Raw genomic sequence first — 14,892 nt, 5'->3', positions numbered from 1 at the left:
AAAGACTGAGATTGGAGAAGATTAAGGAAAATTGATAATGACAACGTGGGCAGTTGGATTGGATCTTGGAACAGAACAGACATTAATTAGTACATGGTGAAATCCAAATGTTTAGTTAACAAAATTGTACCAATGTGAATTACTTGGCTTCAATAACTGTACCATGGTTTTGGAAAATGTTAACACTAGAAGAAGCTGGCTGAGGGGTAAATAGAAACTGTGTAGTGTCTTGTCTATTTCAAAATAAAAAGGTTTTAAAAGTGGGCAAAGGATTTGAATAAGCTCTTTACCAGAGAGAAGAGCAGATGTCCAAAAAAACTCAGCAGGCACAGCATGAGGTCCTGGGTTTAATCTCGGGCACCCAGAGCAAAACAAAACATCAAACCCACATCCTACAGGAGAAGGTAAGGACCAGAAAACAGGTGCTAAGGGGCCATGCTTCTCCAGATGTCTGGGGGATTAAACACAAATAGGACCCTACTTGTGAACAATTATAGATCTGTGTGTATATGAATAAATAAGAAAAAAGGGTAGAATTTGATCAATATTTGCCAACTCGTAGCAAGGTCCATGATAAACTGCGAAGTGAAAAAGAAGCAAGTTTATTAGTTTAAGTTAGCAAACTTAAACACCAAGAGACCCACTGCACATTCAGTAGGATGGCTAAATGACAAAGACTGACCACCGAAAGTGTTGAGGAGGAAGAGAGGCAACTGGAACTGTCACGTGCTGGAGGCAGAGATGTAAAACGGTGCGAGCATTTTGGAAAACAACTTGGCAGTTGCTTAAAAAGCTACATATGCATCTACTATACAACCCAGACATTATAATTTCAGGTATTTACCCAAAAGGAATGAAATCATGTGTTCCTAGAAAGACTACTTCGTGACTATTCAGAGCAGGTTTTTCAGGTAATTGTTAAAAACTGGGAACAGACAGGCCCACACCTGTAATCCCAGAAGTTTGGGAGTCTGAGGTAGGAAGATTGCAAGTTCAAGGCCAGCTTCAGCAATTTAGTGAGACCCTGTCTCAAAATAAAAAATAAAAAGAGCTGGAGATGTGGCACAGTGTTTGAGTGCCCCCGGGGTTCAATTCCCAGTACCAACACAAAAACAAAAAATGGGAAACAAGCCAACAGATCCTCATAGGTTAATAAATAAATTGTAGAATTTTCCTATGCTAGAATACTACTCAGCAAGGAAAAAAAAAGAATAAATAATGGATACACATGACTGCACAGATGAATTTCAAAAGAATTATGCTGGGACTAGGGATGTAGCTCAGTGGTAGAGCACTTGCCCAATATATGTGAGGCTCTGGGTTTGATTCCCAGGGGGGAAAAATCCTTAGTAAAAAAAAGTCAGAGAAAAAAGAACACATCATGTATGATTCTACGGTCAGGGGTTAGTTCAGTGCTAGAGTGCTTACTTAGCATGCACCAGAACCTGAGTCCAAGCCCCTAGCTAAACAGTAAAGAAAAAGAAAAACACAATTCTGGAAAATGCAAACTAATCACAGTGGCAGAAAGCAGATGGGTAGTTGTCTGGGCACAGAGGTTTGGGAGAGGGAGGGATGAATTACAGAAGAGCAAGAGGAAACCTTTGCGGGTGACGAACACGTTTGTCATCTTGATTGTGGTGATAGTTTCGTGTGCATGCATGTGTCCCGTGTGTGTATACATACCATATGTGTCAAAACTCATCCAACTGTATGCTTTGGATAAATGCAGCCTGATGTCTATCAATCATCTCATTAAAGCTTGTTCAAATGTACACTGGCTCCAGGAAATATAGAAATAGTGTGATCAGCTTATATATCCTCATTTAGCTGAATGCTGAACAAACCAGGCATGGAACAGGACATATTTCACCTGTTATTAAAGGGGAGTAATAAGATTTATGGGCTTCCCAAAGATTAGGAATTCATGTCCCCAAACAGGGCATCCCTGGAAGGCATGAGACAAATAGTTCCTACATTGCTGGAATTCAAAGTAGGAGCTGAGTGAGGCCCCAGAGACCTGCAGTGGGTTGGTCCCCTGGGGAGGGTTTCTCTCCATCCTTGGCAAGTGGGAGATCCTTGCTTTGAACTTGCTGAGTTTCAAGGAGGAGGTAGCTGGCTTGAGTTTTCCCTACAGGGTGCCTCCAAACCACAAATTCCTGGTTCCAGCTCTGGTTTATTCTAATAAGAATGAGGCTGATCCCTTAATCCCTGTTTGAAGGGCCAGTGTTTATTGATGCCATAAAATCTGGTCAAAGAGTCATAAATCATTCTTTATCTGGGTCTGGAGCATGGGCAGGGCTCAGAATGGGAACCTGGAGTTAAGAGGGATCGCATCTGTTTTCTCTGTTGTTCTTCCTTCAAAACACTCCCCTGTGTGGGGGACCTCTGTTTGCCCTGCAGGCCCAGCCTCCACTCTGCTCCTTGTGAAGGTGTGGGGGTAATGCCAGCTGCAACACCCTCACCCTTGATTTCCAGTTACCAGTGGCCATTGGGAGGCACTAGCAGGAAATCAGAGGACAGACTGGGGGTTCACCCCAAACCAAGCAGGCCAGACAACTGTCCCCAGTAACTGGCTTTCTACCCAAGGGAGGTGCTACTCTGCCTTGACAAGAGCCCCCAGCTGGTCCTAGGACAGCTCCCTCCTCTCCCTGTCCCTTTTGGGGTACAGACGTCCTTCCCTTCTGTCCCAACATTCCTCAGGGATTTACTTTCCCCGGTGGACTCCCTAAGCCCAGGTAACCTTTCCACAGTGCTCCTTAACTCATTACCCCTTTGAGTGTGAAATCCTCTCCCGCTACAACTCTAAAGGACCCAACTTCACAGCCCCTGAACACCACATGCAGGTATTATCTTCCAATAGGGTGCAATTTACAGACACATGTCCTCGGGGTCCCCTGGTACTGCTTTTCCCTCCTGCTCCTGGTTTGGGAGCTTGTATTCCTCCCATTCTTCTTCTTGGGTCCCTCTGTTTCCATCCATCCACCTGCACATCAGCCTTCACTATGAGGACATTGCTCTAAAATCAGTTTTCTCTTCTGAAACCAGCCATGGGGCTTCCCTTCCCCCAGTTAATGTCACCCATCTTTTTCTAGACTCCAAAGCTGGAACACGAGGTGACACAACCTCTCTCCAGAGAAACCCAAAGGGAGGTTACTCCCAACGCTCCCTCCCCCAGCGATTTACATAAAGGTGAAGACCGCCTTCCTGCTTGCCCCAGAGGCAGCCCGGAGGGAACCACCTTCCAGTCAACCAGCCGGCCTCCCTTCCCCCAGCCCCTACGCCCAAGCCTCAGTCACCTAACTTCCCCAGGGAACGAACTTTCTCTTCTCGTCTAGGCCTTCTACTGTCTCGCCTGCCGCTGGCGTTTGCCTCTTGATTCCGTTTTCTGTCCTGCAGCTGTAATCCAGTCCCCACAAGGCCAGCACCTCAAAGCACACATCTGAGCAAAAGAATTCAGCGGCTCCCTATTTCCTGCAAATGCCCACCCGCTTCTTCCCTTGTTTATTGAATGCTACCTTCCTGCGGGCTGGTAAGTGTGTCTGGTACCAGGGATCAAACCCTGAAGATCGAATGCAGGGTTTCGTGCATGCTACGCAAGAGCTCGGTCACACAGCCCCTGGAATGTGGATTTTATCAAAAACTCTTAATTAAAAAAAAAATATTGTCCAGCGTGCGCGAGGCCCTGGGTTCAATCCCCAGCACCATTAAGCTCGTAGGTAAGTAAGCATATAATAGTTCGCACCACCAAATTGCATATTGTTTAGTACTTAAAGGCGTCATGCATTCTTCTGGGCTTCAAAGATTTTATTTTATTTTTTGGTAACAGCCAAACTGGCACCGCGGGTGGGGGGACCTGTAACTCTGCTCCGCATCTTCGCCGAGGAGCACTCTCCCTCGCTAGCTGGTGCCCTCGCCGACGTCGGCACAGGACGCGCGGGGTGGCCCTCAGTTGCGTGGGCACACAGAGTCTACAGGGGCTTCTACCAACAAGTAAGCCCCGGCCGGGTTCAGACGATGCGGATCCGGGAAGAAGTCCCGGAGGTTCCCGTGGATCCAGCCCAGCGCCCCAGGACCGCGGCTCTGCGGTCACTGCAGGCCGGGTAGAGCGGGGGTCCTGCAGGGTCAGGATGCCGGAGAGAGCAAAGGCGGAGCGCGGCTGGGCACCGGCGGCCGGATGCAGCGGCCGCGGCCGCGGGTCGAGCCGGCGCGGGGCAGCGCTTCCCGGCGGTGCAGCCGTCCTTCCCGCGCTCCCGTCCCGGGCCGGAGGAGAGTAAACAAGCCTTGCCCGGGCCGGCCGGGACGCCCTGGGGAGGCCCGACTCCCCGGCGGCTACCCCGCCCACCACCGCGGTACTGCGGGGCAGCCCGGCGGGAGCAGGAGCCGCGGCGGCCTCGGAGCGCAGCGCGCCCGGGTAGCCGCTCGGCCGGCGGGGGAGGGGAGGCGCGCGCCGGGCGTGGAGGCGGGGCGAGCCGGGGCAGGTCAGGGCAACCCGCCCAGGCCCCGCCCCGCGGCGGGACCTCGGTGACGGACGGGCTTTCGGGCCAATCACGGCGCGCCTGCGGCCCCGAGGGGCCCGCCAGGCAGCGCGAGTCGAGCGACTCCGGAGGCGGGGGCGGGCGGGGAAGCCTCTCTGGAGGGGGCGGGGCTTCGGGGAGACGGACGGCGCTCCCAGCCAGTGGGAGGCGGGAGCCGTCCCGTTAGCGCCGGATCCCCGCGGGTTGGGAGGGGCGGGCGGCGCCGCGGGGATCCCGGGGCGGCCGAGGGCCCCTGACTCGGCTCCGCGCGGCGACATGGATCGGATGGCCAGCTCCATGAAGCAGGTGCCCAACCCGCTGCCCAAGGTGCTGAGCCGGCGCGGGGTGGGCGCGGGGCTGGAGGCGGCGGAGCGCGAGAGCTTCGAGCGGACTCAGGTGAGGACGGGGGACTCCGGGCATCGCTGGGACACCCCGAGAGACGCAGTGTCCGGGAGGGGCTCTGAAGGGAGCGGGGGTCCTGCAGGCCGGGTAGAGGATCGGGCAGGGCGCCCGGGAGAGGGCGCACGCTGCGCGCAGACCTGGGCGGTCCCCGGAGGTCGGGGACCCGGGCATCCCTGCTGGCCTGGGCAGCGGGCGGGAGGCGCGGGGCGGGCTCCGAGGAGCCGCGGGATTCGTGCGGCCGCGGGGAGCTGGACTCGGCGAGCGCCGCTCAGGGGGCACGGGGAGGCTCCAAAAGAGGTCGATGGAGGGCCCCTAGGCAGGGGCAGCGCACTGGGGCCACTTGGGTTCGCGATTGTGGGGGCGCTGGCCGGGGTGGGGAGGCGGGGGCCTTTCCTCCCCTCCTCCTATCGCGTCCTGGATGCGCTGGCTTCCCCCGCCCCTCAGACCCCTTCCTTGGAGCCCCTGCTTGGCTCCCGCCGGCCGCAGCTGTCGGCCTCCCGGGCCGGGCCGAAGGGGTCTGAGCAGTGGGAAGGAATGTAGGAAATGCGACGTGTGGCCGAGCCCGGCGACTGACCGGGGGCTGGGGCAGGCATGCCGGGCGGGCGCCTGGCGCTTAGCTGCTGGTCAGGGTGCGCTGCCCCACGGTGCCCGGATTCCTGACTTGGGATTGTGGGTCCCTCCCCCACCCCCCGCAAGATGTGCCTGACAGATCACCCTATTTGTCTGTCCTGACCGGGGCTGGGCGCCAAAATTCCTCAGTGTCAACAAAAAGCCACAACCCATTTTTAATGCGGGATGTATTGATGGGACTGAATAAAGCTCACACGTTCATGGTGTCCGTCCCTACGTCTGCATGTAAACCCATTTCAAAGAGTACAACCCCTCTCTGAATTCCAGTGCCAAAGTTGTACGGGCAGATTTCTTCTCCTCTTGCTCACAGAGAGGAAATCTTTGAAGATCCTCTTGGTCTCCCACTGCCAAAGGCTGGTTCCCCCGTCGTGTTCTGCAAGTAGAAAAGATAGAAAAGATATCGAGGGCCTGCCTGAGTGTTCTATAAATGGAATCTTCCAAAGAATAAAGCTTTTTACCCCAGGGACTTCATCCTCCTCTTATTCCTGAAACCTCTGGCCCCACCCACGGAAGCCTGGAGAGTGTGCAATAGGGTCATCCTCACCCAGGAGGGAGGGAGAGAGAGTCATCCACTCTGCCTCCCAGCCACCTGGGTTTGGGGCTTGTTCTCTGACTTTGGGAACTGGACTCTTGAGAAAAGGGAAGTTTTCTGTTGACCTTGGGCATTGCTGCCCTGACTGGCTACCTGGTCACGTGAGGCTTCTTCCTCCTCAAAACAGGGTGCATATATTCTTTTTTATTTTTATTTTTTTGGGTACTGGAAATTGAACCCAGGGTTCTTTACCACTGAATTACATCCCCAGATCTTTTTATTTTTTATTTTGAGACAGGGTCTTGCTAAGTTGCTGAGGTTGGCCCCCAAACGGGTCATCCTCCTGCCTCAGCCTCCTGAGTATCTGGGATTATAGGCATGTGCCACCATGACTGGCTTTTCTTTCTTTTATTTGAAAGAGGAAAAGAAACAGATGTTATTTTATAACAGCCCATTCCTTCTAAAGTCTCAGATAAGTCAAAATTGGAGCAATAGAGAAATGACACATAAGAGTTTGACTCATTATAGTGATAGAAATTAGGTTTGTGAAATTTCCAGCCATGACTGGCATGTCCCCTAGCTATCCAGGGACAGCCCAACAAGGAGAGTGTAGGTCAGTGTTTCCTGGTATTTTATATTCTGTGGTACACTTGTAATTGGCCAGATTGGCTGTGCATGCACGTGCATGTGTGTGTGTGTGTGTGTGTGTATAGGAGGTATAGACTGTAGCAAAAAGAGTTTTCTGTTGTCAACTCTTTAGGGGAATAGGAGAGTAACGCAAAAAACAAAACAAAAACAAACAAACCACATACAACAGTCTTAAAAGCTAGCATTAGTCAGTCTGCAAAATTTATTTATTTTTAATGGCTACCTATCAAATATATTAGAAGATACCAAAGTGAGTTAGAAAAAAATTTTAATGAGCTAAGAGACCAAGAGAATCATTCAAGGTATAATAATAATTGTAACTAATTATTAGTTTGGGCACCATTCCAAATATAGTACTTTATGGTATTCCTTTCTTTAATCTGGGAAAGAACTGGCGAGGTGGGTATCAGCCACATTTTGCTCTGCAGAAATGGAAGCATAGAGTGGTTAAGTGACTTGCCAGAGGTCACACAGCTGGAAGTAGTCCCAACCTTGAAGGGCTGCCTCTAAGCATGGGGCACATCATTGGCCTTGGCTAGAAGACACTGGGCATGTGTGATGTGGATGGGCTGTGACACCTCAGGCAAGTTGTCTAAACTTCCTAAGCCTCAGTATCCTTGTTGTAAAATAATAATAATAATAATAATATTTACCTTGTGGGCTTATGGTGGGGATTACATTAAATAACATGCAGAGGAGTTTGCAAAGTGGAGCATAATTCAGTGATTATTATAATCCGCCTGGGGAGATGAGGCACAAGAGAGGAAGCTGCAGCTCACTGTGCCAGTTGTGATGGTCACTTCTGGGGAGGGACAGGTAGCCGGGCAGTAACCCCAGCACAGGGATGAAGAGTGGCCTGTTGGGGGAGAGGGTGGTGCCCTCTGATATGCGACAGAGCGTGTCAGCAATGGGGAAGGCAGAAGAAGCAGCCGCAGGCAGAGAGATCCGAGTGGGCGCAGAGGAGGTTTGTGGGCTGAGACCGATGGTGAGGTGGAGAGAGGGCCGTGGTGGCCGGCCTCAGGACCCTGGACCGTCATTGTGTCTCTGTGTGGCCTACGGTAAACTCTGCCTCCCCTTGCAGGTCCCTGCATCCCAGGGCTCGAGGCTTTTGGAAAGTGGGTACTGGGCTGGGGGGTTGGGATTTTTGGTTAGCACCTGCAGGGCAGCCCTGGGCCCCCGCAGCCTCAGGAACTCGTGGGTGTTTTTTCCTACTGGCCCCAAGTTCCCTCCTGGTCAGCCTCTCAGCACCATCCTCCGACTTCATATGGCCACTGTCCCTGCCAGCATGGGGACCACCGGCCCTCCTGGTGGCTTAGTGGTTGCTGCAGCCCTGTCTCTGGCCAGCTGTCCCCTCCGCACATCACAGTCTGGGGCGCACATTCCAGTTTAGAAAGCAAGTTTTTAGCCATCACGGGGAGGGGGTGGTGGTGGCTGCATAATGGTTGGGTACGGTCATTGTCATTTTATAGAGGAGGATGTTGTGACTCAGGGCTTGGTGGCTTGCTCAGGTCATCCTATTGGTGGGTAAAAGGGTGGATCCAAGGCCAGGATTCGCGGGAGGCTCGAGTCACTGTCCTGTCCGCCACAGTGCCCTCCTGTCTGCTAGGAGGGCTCCTCTGGCAGCCAAACACCTGGCTGTGTGGACTGAGCCAGAAAGTGGTTGGCACATTCTTTCAGTGTTCATTTGGGGAGCACAGACCCTAGTGGGGACCCAGAGACAGATAAGGCATAGAGACTCTCAGGGCAGCTGAGAGTCCATAGGGAGGTGGGCTGGCCATGATGGGCACCTGTGAGGTCAGAGGACCCAAGGCCCTGAGGACTGAGTTTTGCTGCAGGGTGTTGGAACCAAGGCAGGACCCCAGGTCCACCCTGACCCACACGGGCTCAGCCTGCCTGTTAGCCAGACCCTGCAGCCTGCTGCTGCACACAGGTGAGTGCTTGGCAGGAGGAAAGGCCAGGGCTGCAGGGACATAGGACCCGGTGAGAGTCGCAGCCTCTTTGGGTAGAGCTTACCACAGAGTGAAGGGTCTTGATGCATCTATACCGGGAAACTAGGAGACTTGGAGTCTAGAGAAGAGAGAGAAGCAAGAGTTTTGTGAAGTCCTGCTGGGCACGAGGAACATGCCAGGGATTTTGATCCCTTATTCCATTTAGTAGTTCAGGTTCATATTCTTTGTGTTATTGTTATTTATCTTTATAGTTCAGGTACAGAGAAGCTAAATGACTTGTCCAAGATCACACAGCAAGTGAACAGAGAAGCCAGTTGGGCATGATGGCACACATCTGTAGTCCTAGCTACTTGGGAGGCTAAGGCAGGAGGATTGCTTGAGCCTAGGACTTTGAGGCCAGCCTGGGCAACATAGTGAGACCCCATTAAAAAAAGAAAAGAAAAAAAAGAAAGAAAGAAAAAGAAATCACCTGATCAGATGGCAAAGTCTTCTTCTTCCTGTATCAGTGGGGGTGTTTCTGCCAACCTGATCATGATCTGCAGTGGATGCCCAGCTTTAGATTCACCAGCTGTGAAGGTTTAGGCTAGGTCTAGAGGAATCCATGGCACACCTTAGAATCGTCTTGAAAGTTCTTCAAAACAAATACTATATTTCTGGGTCCTGCCTGCAGGGACTCTGTCACATAGGTCTGGGGCAATCGTTGGCCATTCTGAAAGTCCATGTAGTTCTCATGTAGAGCCAGAAAAGGTGACCGGTGGCCCTGGAACCCTGGGGGCCCTGGGTGAGAAACCAAGATGGCCCCAGGCCTGCTTTAAAACCGTGATCTTAGGTCTGCTCTCTGTCAGCACAAACACCCAGCACCAAGCTCCCTGTGCCTCCCTGACCAGGTGTGTGGCGTGCTCCGGCTCCCTGAGGCCTGGGCAGGCCCCTCCTTGCTGGGAGAGCTAAGCCTGAGTCCTGTTGCCCGTTTGCTTTACCATCAGAGGTGGCTTCTTATATTTAAGGCGCTGTTCTTCTCTGTCCCCTCCTGGTTCCATTGGTTGGGATTGGTACAGGAAGGAGGCTGTGAGCTTTCTTCGGGCCCCTGGCTTTTTCCTCTCCTGGTTTCTTGTCACTGGTGGGAAGGACGGTGCCAGCAGTTCCTGCCCGGGTGCAAGTGGTCCAGGCCTCCCGGGGGCTGAATTTTTCAATCTTTGCAGCAGATTCATGAGTTGCCCATGTTGAGTCGTACCTGAAAGGCTGGGGCCTAGACAGTTTGAAAGTTTGGACTCTGTGGTTTGTGTTTTGGATTTTGGAAATTTGCTGTGCACAATGACCGTCTTGGGGACGGGACCCCCATCTAAACACAAGCCCGTTGTTCTGTCTAACCTTGTACTCAGAGCGGGTGGGTGACTTTATGCTGCATTGTTGGTGCCGCTGTGTTGGACTGTCACCTGTGACACGAGGTCAGGTTCTGGTGGTGTTCCTGTCGAAGTTCAGAAAGTTTTCGATCTTGAATTTTTGGCCTAGGGGTGTTCATCCTGTGCTTTCTTCCTCCTCTGTCCCCCTGCTGCTGGGGACCCCTGGCAGGCTGTCCCCACCAGCTTCCCTTGGGCCTCCTCCACTCCCCTGCCCTCGCCTCTGACGGTGTCTGTTCTCACCTCTACGATGGTGCCAGTTCCCCACCTCTCCCTCCGGACTCCCTCACTCTGAACCGCTTCCCCAGATGTCTGCACCCGTCCCACCCGCCCTGCCCTTCTTCTCTCTGGTGTCAGTTCCCCTTCCCTCCGGTTGACTGGGACTTGGTCTGTCTCCTGCTTCTTTGCTCCCTGTCCTTCTCCAGGGACAGATCCTGCAGCCTGGTCGCAGCCAGACCCTGTATTCAAGTGATTTGGGGCCTTAGCCACGGTGTGGTGCCCATGTGTGGCTCCCCTTGCACGGGCAGCTCTGGGTCTCCGTGTGCAAGGGGGTGCTGGTGGGAGACAGGCCCCCATTTCTGTCTGCCAGATGGAGAAGCTGGGGGCGGGGTGCACACCTGTGCTCCTGGCCCTCGGGAAGCTAAGGCAGGAGGATCACTAGAGCCCAGGGGTTCAGGGTCCACCTGGCAACATAGTGAGACCTCATCTTGAAACAAAGAAGGGAAAAACCAAAACCAAACAAAACCCAAACCAAGGCGGGGTAACGAGCTGTCACAGGACTTCCGCTTTTCCTTTGCACGTTTTGAGATTCTCCCTCTGTCTCCTTTGGTGTCGCCAATGATGGCTCTACCAAGTGACCGGCCCGTGCCCGGGAAGCCCCTGAGCTAGGCTGGGGACATGCAGGAGAGTGTCTGCCTCTGGCGTCTAGAAGAAGACAAAGGGCCACTCCGCGAAGTGGGGCACCTCCTGAATATCCCGAAACGTGGGTTTGCTGCCAGGGCTTCCGTCTGATGAAGGCCCTGTCTGAGCTAGAAGGTCCTGCCAGGGAGGGAGATGGACTGGCCTCTTGTCCTGGGCCCCTGGATGTGGCTGATGGTAGCAGGGGGTGGAGGTCCTCAGGCCGAGCATCCCTAAATCTGGTCTGAAACGCTCCAAAATCCCAGACTTTTTAGGTACCAATAGGATGCTACGAGTGGAAAGTTCCACAGCATGAGACCTTTTTTGTGCCCCAAATGATGAAAACTATGGTGCGAAGCTGCCTTCAGGCCACATGTAGAGGCCTGCATGAAACATGACTGAATTTCGTGTTCAGCCAGAGTCCCATCCCCCACATAATTCATATGTACATGCAGCTATTCCAAGTTACCCGCCCCCAGATTCACAAAAACTAAGCCACCTCTGCCCCCAGATTCAAAATCAGTGTCTGTCCTGGTCCTGAGCACTTGGGATCGGAGCTCCCGAGGCTGGGGTCCTAGTGCACCCCGGAGAGCGAGGCCGTCTGAGTGTGCAGCCGGGTTTCTGGTTGCAAAATGAGAGGTTGGGCAAGATTCCGAAGGTCTTTCCAGCTCTCACATGTTTTAGCTCATAAACTCCCCTGAGCTGGCTTCCACACTGTGACAGGGACGTGTGTCCCCCCTGAGCTCCCATCGCTCCCTTAAGAGGAGCATCCAGCATGGGGAATGGATGACAGGGCTGTGGGACTCTCAGAAGCACCTTGGGAGGGGACGGGGACTGTGAGTGTGGCCCTGGAGAGCAGATGCCCAGCCCAGGTTGGGCAGGGGGCCTTCCTTGCCTGGCCTGCCTGCCAGGTGCTGCCGGGACCAAGTGGGTGCCCGTTACTGCAGCCCCAGGACCTGGTGTGGAGTGGCCTGGGCGTGGCGGGGCGCAGCCGTGCGCATGCAGGGAGCCAGTGGCCAGCCTGCTGCTGCATGAAGGAGCCTGGTGGCCTGGAGAGGGGCCCACTCCACCTCCCGCAGGGTGGAGGCTGCTTCCTGTTTTCCTGCCTGGGCAGGCAGGGAGGAGCCCGTTCCTGGCCCTGGGCAGCCCCGTCTGACGTTGGTGAGGGCAGAGGGACCGGCTCTGAAGGTGGCCGTGGCTCAGACTGCAAACCAGAGAAGGGCGTATTTCTTGGATTAGAAAGATTGCCGCCGCAGCCTCTGCGGAGGCCGCCAGGAGACAGCCTGAGAGACAGCCTGTCTGCACGGGCAGCAGCCAGTTTTGCTTCTGACTTAACAACCGCTACCCCTGTTTGTGGTCCCGGAGCGTGTTTATACATAAGCTCTTTGAAGCCACAGACAACCGTGCAATCCACAATTGTGTCAGCTTTCAGATATGGATACTGAGGCTCAGAGAGGTTAAGTGACTTGCCTAAGTGCACTCAGGAAGGGGCAGAACTGAGGTTTAAACCTGTGGTGTCTGATCCCAGATGTTCTGCTTTTCCCTTTAAAGCGGAAGCCTGGTCTGTGGCTGGTAACTTAGAAATGGTTTTGTTTCTAAGTCTTTTTCAATGGACTTACTTGGACATTTAAGATCCCTCCCAGAGGAAAATTTTTGTAACACGTAAGCCCATCAAAGGATCTGTATTCCCTTGGGCACAGGGGTACATGCCTGTAGTCCCTGCTACTCAGGAGGCTGATGCAGGACGATTTCTTGAGCGTAGACGTTGATGACTAGCCTGGGCAATGTAGTGAGATCATCTCAAAAAAGAAAAAAAAAAGGGGCTGTATAAAAACATAACACAACCTAATGAGGAAATAAATGATTTTTGCAGGAGATACTTCATGAAAGAGGACAAATGGCCAGGAGCATGCAGAAAGGTGTGCAGCTTCCTTAGTAATCAGGAAAGTGTGTATTGAGGTCACGGTGACATGCCCATCAGGATGGCTGAAACAAAAGTGGGGAAAAGCCCAAAGAACAATAAAACCACGAAAACCAGAGAGCATCAAGCATTTGCAAGGATTCAGAGTATGAGAATCCTCACGTCCTTGCTGATGGGGCCGGAAACGGGTGCCCGCGCCGTGCAGTAGAGCTAACATTGTCCTCAAATTGAAGAGACACACTCGATTCAGCAGGGACACTGCTACGTACATACCTAATGGAAGTGTTGTCCATGCACCAGAAGATACTTAGAAGAATATTTGTAATCATTTGTAATAGTTCTAACCTGGAAACAACCCCAAAGTCCATCCACAATAGATGGATACATAAATTGTGACATAACTGGTCATTGGAGTACTATGCACTCATGAAAATGAATAAACTCTGGTTGTACTCAACAGGATGGATGAACCTTAGAAACATACGTTAAGCGAAGAAAAGGCAGACACAAAAGGATACCTTCTGTATGCTTCCCTGTACGTTAGGTTCAAAAAACCAGGCAAAACAAAGCCAGTATTCACAATTAGTTGCTTAGATAGTAAGACTATAAAGAAAAAAGGAAGCCATTACCGTGAAAGTCCATTAAATCATTCTTGGGTTCAGGACAGGTTAGTGATGGGGTAGGGTGAGGTGGGGGGTGGAGCATTTGGACCCAGTCTGCAGGCTATTAGCCTGGCAGGAGTTTGTGATAATTCACTGTACTTTTTTTTTGTGTGTGTGTATATATATATTAGTGCTGGGGATTGAACCCAGGGCCTTCCTTGTGCATGGGAGGCAAGCACTCTACCAACTGAGCTACATCCCCAGTCCTTGTGCATATTATAATATTTCTATTATACTTTCAAAAGTTAAGAACAGAAGAAGTGCCTGGCATACTCCTGTAATTCCAGTGACTTGGGAGACTGAGGCAGGAGGATTACAATACACATTCGAGGCCAGCCTCAGTAACTTAGCGAGGCCCTAAGCAATGTAGCGAGACCCTGTCTCAGAATTAAAAAATAATACTACCAAGGGTTGGGGATGTGGCTCAGTGGTGAAGTGCCCCTGGGTCCAGTGCCCTGTACCAAAAAATAAAAGAGAGAGAGAGAGAGCACGAGAGAGCTCCTCCCAGGGCGTAGGAGCCAGTGTCTAGGAACCTGCTCTTATCTTCCCAAACCTCCTTTGAGGGCTCTTTCAGATGCAGCCTCCTGTTGGCAGTGCGCCCACCCTGGACGGGGAGCTTTGGTTTCTGTGCTGGTGCTGCTGTGACTTGTAGCCAAGCCGAGACCTGTCATTAGCCCCCCTCAGCGTGTGGCCTTGGCTCCCCTGTGTGTCCCTCGGCTGCCCTCCTTCCTCCCTCTGTAGTGTGACACCCCAGCACCTAGCGGAAGCCCCCCGCGGCCAGGACTGGGCATCTGTTCCATCAGGTGGAAAGTGCCCCGGGGAGGGCGAGGTTCCAAAGGTCCAGCTCCCGAGGCAAATGTTGGTGCCAGAAGGGCTGCAGGGAGCGGCCGGGAGCTGGGGTGTCATCAGGAACAGGGGTTCTTTGGGGTCTCTGGATGGTGGTGTCCCTGGCCCCCCCGCAGGGTGGTGGTTGGCGTGGAGGCGGCTGTGTGTGACTGCTGTGTGTGACCTGCTGTGTGTGACCTGCTGTGTGTGACCTGCTGCGCGCCTCCCCCGCCTGCCGCCCTGGGAGCAGGGCCTTCTGTGTGGCTTTCCCTGGGCGCGTCCAGTGGGCGCCATGCTTTTCCCACTTCAGAACCAGGCAACCGGCTCGAGCTCCCTGAGCAGAGTGACAGGTGGCTCAGGGACTCCACCTCTGTGCTTTTGGCTCATGTTGGGGGCTGGGGCGCAGCCCAGCAGGAGAGCATGTGTGGTGTGTGCGGGGACCTGGCTGCCGCCCCCCAGCAGTCCCCACACGTGTGCATGTGACTTTGTCACTTTGGGCCTTGAAGCTCACTATC

The 14,892-nt window shown here is 53.2% G+C and overlaps 1 protein-coding gene across 2 annotated transcripts in view; it reads left to right on the top strand.

Moving 5' to 3' along the window:
* The first annotated feature begins 4,729 nt into the window (after positions 1–4,729).
* The window catches only part of Hip1 (huntingtin interacting protein 1), a 133,705-nt gene continuing 123,542 nt past the window's right edge, over positions 4,730–14,892 (top strand). For both annotated transcript variants that reach the window (XM_027948757.2, XM_027948756.2), the window contains exon 1: positions 4,730–4,910. In XM_027948757.2, coding sequence (XP_027804558.2) covers positions 4,791–4,910 — 120 coding nt within the window. In that variant the 5' untranslated portion in view covers positions 4,730–4,790. The remainder of the gene's footprint in view (positions 4,911–14,892) is intronic.

This window comes from Marmota flaviventris, chromosome 19 (assembly GCF_047511675.1).
Source record: "Marmota flaviventris isolate mMarFla1 chromosome 19, mMarFla1.hap1, whole genome shotgun sequence".
NCBI lineage: Eukaryota > Metazoa > Chordata > Mammalia > Rodentia > Sciuridae > Marmota > Marmota flaviventris.
This window is presented reverse-complemented; position numbering and strand designations above follow the sequence as displayed.